Source organism: Pleuronectes platessa, chromosome 13 (assembly GCF_947347685.1).
Source record: "Pleuronectes platessa chromosome 13, fPlePla1.1, whole genome shotgun sequence".
In the NCBI taxonomy this organism is placed as follows: Eukaryota; Metazoa; Chordata; class Actinopteri; order Pleuronectiformes; family Pleuronectidae; genus Pleuronectes; species Pleuronectes platessa.
This window is the reverse complement of record NC_070638.1, coordinates 12,887,166-12,891,185: the sequence shown is the minus strand read 5'-3', so window position 1 is coordinate 12,891,185 and position 4,020 is coordinate 12,887,166. Positions and strand designations below refer to the sequence as shown.

Here is a 4,020-nt window from a genome sequence, read left to right as displayed (position 1 = left end):
TTTTCCATCATAATTTCCCTCTGATTAAATGTTCCTCTGCTCTAAAGAAAACTATGTTTTCTAAACGTGAAATCTGTTTGTGCATTGATCAATTTCACATTTGGCCTGTTGATGTCGCTCTTGCTCCTCTAGCATTTGGAGCCACCGACACACACACACACACACACACGCACACACGCACGCACGCACGCACGCAAGCACGCACACACACACACACACACACACACACACACACGCACACAAGCACACACGCACAAGCACACACGCACAAACACAAACACACACACACGCGCAGCTTCAAACCCGGATGGATGACTTCACCGTTCAGCCTGGGTTTCCTTTATGATCCCGGGATCTCCCACTTCCCTCACCAGACATCATCCAGCAGCACAGGCAAACACAGCTCACTCTCCCTCCTTCTCTTGCTCTCTCGCTCGCTCGCTCTCTCTCTCTCCCTCCCTCACACACACGCGCTCGCACAAACATATAACAGCGTCTCTCCCTGCAGCTGCAACACATCCAGAGACCACAACAAGCACCGGGACTTCAGACGCCTCATCCACATCGAGTCTCCTTTCACAGAGGATCTCAGCAGGAGAGAGACTCCATCATCAGCTGCAACTTAAACCACCAACAAAAAGGGATCTACGGCTGCGTCGAGGAAGATCTTCCTTGATTCATTTTTCAAGCTGGTGATCCTTCTCCTCCTCTTTTGTGCCACAATGTCCGAGGTGCTGCCATACAGCGAGGGGAAAATGAACGGCTACGGGGCGGACAGCGAGGTCAGCCAGATGTCCTTTAGCTGCGGACTGCAGGACACAAGCGCCTTTTTCGCTTCGTCGCAGGCGAAAAGACCCCCGAAGCTTGGACAGATCGGCAGAGCCAAGCGAGGTAAACGACGGTTTGATTAAAGGACTCGTGCATGCTGTCGTTGTTATTCAGACATGGTCATGGTTGTTTTTAGTGTGATGCAAAATGGGGAAAGTGTATTGTCTGTGTTTTTAATTGATTTAGTTTGATTTGGATCATTACGCAGGCTGTGCGTAATTTGGATAAAAAAAAAACACAACACTGCATTAAAATACCAGTTTTATCATATTGCTCAGTGGTTTGACAAACTGTTTACATGTATATTCTATAGAAATTAGCGTCACTATATGGACACCCAATCTTTTGTCCAATAACAAACAACGGGGTTAAAGAGGAAGGATAAACGCCTGGCTCGTCGCCATTACCGGGACTGAGTGTTTTTTCCCCCACGAAGTGCGCGTACGTGTACGCTGCTGGGGATTTGCTATTGTGCTTTAATTAATTAATTTATTCACCTGCAACTCGCTCACTTGCTTTGTGCGCCATGTTCCGCTTCACTAATGAGAAGTGCGCATGTAAGTGAAATAAATCCAAACACGCACAATATCGGCTCCCTACAGGGATGTAATATAAATCTTATGATGTGTCCGAGCTGCCCTGGTCCCTCAGTAAACATCCTCTCCCCTCTCTTCTCTCTCCCTTCTCTCTCTCTCCACAGTGGTCATCGAGGACGACCGAATAGACGAGGTCCTGAAGGGGATGACAGACAAGTCCTCACCCGGCGTGTAAACACGAGCGATGGGCCTTGCAGACTCTTTTAATTTTGATCACCGATTCGAAGCACTTGTCGGCTGTGCATGTTCGAGGACTTGCAGGAGAGGACGACGGCACGAAAGCTAGGACGGGATGATGGAGAAAAGGGCGAAGAAGAAGAAGAAGAAGAAGGGGGTAAAAACGGAAAGAGGAAGATAAATGAGGAAGAGGTGAAGAAGGGATGAGAGAGAAGAGAAAGAGACTCTGGCGATGACCAAGATTTTTATCATGGGATTGCTGGCAATTCTTCAGACGAATCCCGATGTTTAACTCCTGCTGCGCAGCACGATGTTGAGATGGCGGACTCCTGCTCTGTGTCTCAACCTCTGCTGACTTTAATGATGGATGAACTTGTCATTACTTCACGACCATCTTCTATTTCTTTCTTTCCAAAAAGCGCTGTATAAGAAACTCAGTAGTGCAACTGGAGGCTGGAGCTAAATTGCAGCCCTGTTTCAATAAGTTGTACAGTAGGTAGGCTTTAAGCTCCCAGACACCCTCCCCCCCTGACTCTCCCCCCCTCCCTCCTGTACGCTTTGCTTTGTTGACTCAGTCGGCGACGGTGCATTCAAGGGAGCTGTCCTTTCAGCACTGGTCCAATGCATTCCTGTTGCTGCTATAAAAACGCTTTTAAAAACAGACCAACCAAACTCTCGAGTCTACTAAATAGAGAAGACCCATTGTATGTAAAAACATATATCCGAGGATGGTGCAATGTTGATATTTTCTGTAGTAGAACCCCATCTGTTTTTGTCTTTGTTTTGGGGCCCTTAAAGAGCATCGCCGGCCACAGATTCTAACTGAACCGCAGGTTACATTCTTCTTCTGGCATTACCCACTAGTGGTTGAAGGTGCGGGCCGGCACCTCCATGTAGCTGACTTACACCTGCACATATCTTTTCCTCTATTTTTCTTTTGTTCCTATTTTCAGATGCTTAGATATCTACAGAGGCCAGCCGAGATGTGGGGATTACAGTAAATATTTAAAATTAAAGTCATGAAATTGATGGGAAAAAATATTCGTTCTATAATTTAGATTTTTTTTTTTTGGTGAGATTATCTGTGTTTCGTCTTCTATAAATCTAGAAGTTTTTTCTCCATCTATTTGCATGAACTGTCACTCCGTAGCCAATACAGGTGCCACCACTCTTACCCTGGCACGCTTCTTTTTAAACAAAATCCATATTTGTATTTTTATATCTAAATATTTGTTATTTAAATGATATGCTAGTCTATCGTCTTACAATTCATCAACAAAAATATTTCTACTTCAGAGAGGATATACAGAATGAGACTAGGCTTCATAAGAGGCACATCTGGGATTTTGGTGGACAGGTCTAATTCTATATCAGAGGTTGGACCTTTTTTAAAGACTAACTGAATGTGTCTGGGGTTTTTGCACACATCAATGTTAAACTATTATTAAGAAATCGTATACTGTGACTTGAGCTTCGTTGATGAATTTGTTAGAAAATCGCAGTTTTAGATATATATTGCACTGTTTACGAGTATCCTCAAATGACACGTTGTTATTTGATCGACTTTGGACATTACAACCTTTGTTTTTTTAATTTTATTTATTTTGTACCATTATTTTAAAGAAACTGGATATGGTTTGTTGTGCATGAAACCTTAATATTTTCAATAATGAATCATCGTTTTATGAAGCAAAAAAGCAACAAAATGTCATGACATTCTAAGAATGAATCATTGTATATTATGATGCCATTTTCACTGTATTTGGTGAATTAATAAATGGTGACAGAAAATGTTAAATGTGAATCTTTTTCATGGCTTTGATCCTATAAGGCATTTTCTAAAATATCAATGCGAGTCAACAAACCATGGACAAGCATCATGGCGTACACAGTTTGTGTTCTGATTGAAAAAAAAACTAAAAACACAGAGCATCACCGCACTACAAATTCATTATATCTAAATCCAAACACTACATTTTCTACTTCTAGTTGAAACTCAACATACAAACAGTTGCATCTTTGTAAAAACACATCTCTGAGTAGCTTTGGTCATCAGTTAAAGGCTTCCTCCACAGCCATCTCCTAAGTGACAGCAAATACTGATCCTTAATTAAAGAGCAGGGAAGAAACAGTGATCCATCTGTTAAGCTGTTAAACATCTCCGTGCTGGCCTACACTGGTGAATCCATTAAACCACACACCCCTGGGGAGCCAAGACTGGCCACATGATCATCTATCAATGTCTGGCTGTACAGTGCTCTCATACAGTAGCTCTCTTTTAAAGGCTACAGCAGGCGTGGAAGCACTCGCTTTAAAACTATGGCACATTGTTGATGCACCGAGAAAAACCTACATATTATTAAGAGTGGCCTCAAAATCACATGTCAGGCGGTTTGTTATAGCTTCGCAACTTTTCTTG

General features: G+C 42.9%; 1 protein-coding gene across 1 annotated transcript; it reads left to right on the top strand.

The window, feature by feature from the left end:
• Nucleotides 1–294: 294 nt before the first annotated feature.
• On the top strand, nucleotides 295–3,405 carry camk2n1a (calcium/calmodulin-dependent protein kinase II inhibitor 1a). The gene is made up of 2 exons (XM_053438034.1): nucleotides 295–891; nucleotides 1,529–3,405. Exons 1-2 carry the CDS (start codon nucleotides 723–725, stop codon nucleotides 1,597–1,599), a joined length of 240 nt encoding a protein of 79 aa, XP_053294009.1. The 5' UTR covers nucleotides 295–722; the 3' UTR covers nucleotides 1,600–3,405.
• Nucleotides 3,406–4,020: the final 615 nt, after the last annotated feature.

What these genes read in the sequence shown, in the direction of transcription:
- camk2n1a (XM_053438034.1), top strand. Translation starts at nt 723, where the DNA reads ATGTCCGAGGTGCTGCCATACAGCGAGGGGAAAATGAACGGCTACGGG. An exon ending in GATCGGCAGAGCCAAGCGAG is followed by an intron (nt 892 to 1,528) that starts GTAAACGACGGT and finishes CTCTCTCCACAG; the next exon opens with TGGTCATCGAGGACGACCGA.